The sequence below is a fragment of the Antrostomus carolinensis genome, unplaced genomic scaffold (assembly GCF_000700745.2).
Source record: "Antrostomus carolinensis isolate BGI_N321 unplaced genomic scaffold, ASM70074v2 scaffold33352, whole genome shotgun sequence".
Lineage (NCBI taxonomy): Eukaryota > Metazoa > Chordata > Aves > Caprimulgiformes > Caprimulgidae > Antrostomus > Antrostomus carolinensis.
Window position 1 is genome coordinate 2,862 of NW_010300732.1, and position 1,477 is coordinate 4,338.

Below are 1,477 nucleotides of genomic sequence, written 5' to 3' on the forward strand. Positions count from 1 at the left end.
ATCCCACCCCAACCGCCACGTCTCCAACGCTCGCAGGACCCCTGATGTCCCCCCATCCCTTTCCTGATCTCCCGCCATCCCTTTCCTGGTGTCCCCCCCATCCTGGCTGCTTCTGATCCGGGATGGCAGTGGCGTCACCAAACAGATCTGCTCCCCCTCCCCACACCAGCTGGGGAACATCTATCCAAAGCCCTCGGTTCCCAGGGAGCAGCCCCCAGCCCAGGACCCTGCTCAGCCCTGCAGAGCTGAGACCTTGCAGACTCGCTGCACTCTGGGCTGGGGAAGAGGAGAGGGTCCCCTTCTGATGCATCCCAGGTGTCACCTCCCCAGGACACCCCTCCACTTCTGACCCCTTCTCCTGATGCATCCCGGGTGTTACCTCCCCAGGACACCCCTCCACTTCTGACCCCTTCTCGGCTCCTCTCCCTGCAGCTCTGGGCCACCACCGTGCCCTGGCACCATGGCCACGGGCGAGCTGACTGAGCTGGAGATGGCCATCGAGAAGATCGTCACCGTCTTCTTCACCTACGCGGGGAAGGAGGGCAAGAAGGGCACCCTGACAGCCGGCGAGTTCAAGGAGCTGGTCCAGCTCCAGCTGCCCAACCTGATGAAGGTGAGGTGAGGGGCAGAATGTGTGGGGTGCTTGGGGGGCAGTTGGATCCCCGTGGGTCCCCCCGAGCTGTGGGGCTGCTCCCGGTACGCTGGGATTTGCAATCAAGAGTGAGCAGCAGCCCCTACTCCCCTCCATCCCGCATCCCCTCGCTTGGGACCGGGATGTGGCCGAGCCTCCTCTGTCCTCCTCACAGGATGTCCCCTCCCTGGATGAGAAGATGAGGGAGCTGGATGTGAACAACGACGAGGAGCTGAAATTTGGCGAGTACTGGCGGCTGATCGGGGAGCTGGCGAAGGCCATGAGGAGGGAGAAAGCCGGGAAGAAGTGACGGGGCTGGTGGGGACGCAGCCAACGTGGACCTAATAAAAGAGGTTTCCATGAGCCTGAGCATCGCTGTGGTTCTTCACAGCGGGGTGGGGGGGGTCCCCGATTTGAGTAGCCCATCTCCTCCCCTGCCTCCCTCTACCCATGGCCATGCTGTGCCCAGGGACCAGCTCAGCACCATGAGTGGTGGGTTGGAGCTCATTCTGCCTTGGGTTGGCTGCTGTGGGGAACCTGTGATGGATAAGGTTGTTCCCAAATGGTCCTTGTGTTGGTTTGGATGATGAGGTGCCACCCTGTGCCCCACAAACACCTTCCTGTCGGGCTGTGGGGGTTGCTTAGTGCATCTGCGATGGGTGGCAGAGATGTGGCTGGGACCCAGGGTGGGGCTTGGGAGCGATACCACCTTGGCCAACGGTAGCCACCACCTCCAAGACATCAATATCCATCCTTTCTGGGGTCTTGGGCGGGACTGGGGGGACACGTGGGATGGGGGGGACACATCAGCACTCCTAACTGAGCTCCTATTCCCAGTGTTCATCT

The 1,477-nt window shown here is 61.7% G+C and overlaps 1 protein-coding gene across 1 annotated transcript; it reads left to right on the forward strand.

The window, feature by feature from the left end:
- The first annotated feature begins 460 nt into the window (after positions 1 to 460).
- LOC104521286 (protein S100-A13) lies at positions 461 to 941 on the forward strand. The gene is made up of 2 exons (XM_010163232.1): positions 461 to 613; positions 807 to 941. Exons 1-2 carry the CDS (start codon positions 461 to 463, stop codon positions 939 to 941), a joined length of 288 nt encoding a protein of 95 aa, XP_010161534.1.
- The last annotated feature ends 536 nt before the right edge of the window (positions 942 to 1,477 follow it).

Excerpts from the sequence above, each read along its gene's own strand:
- LOC104521286 (XM_010163232.1), top strand. The coding sequence starts at position 461 with ATGGCCACGGGCGAGCTGACTGAGCTGGAGATGGCCATCGAGAAGATC. Across the intron at positions 614-806 it reads AGCTGCCCAACCTGATGAAG|GATGTCCCCTCCCTGGATGA; the intron begins GTGAGGTGAGGG and ends TCCTCCTCACAG.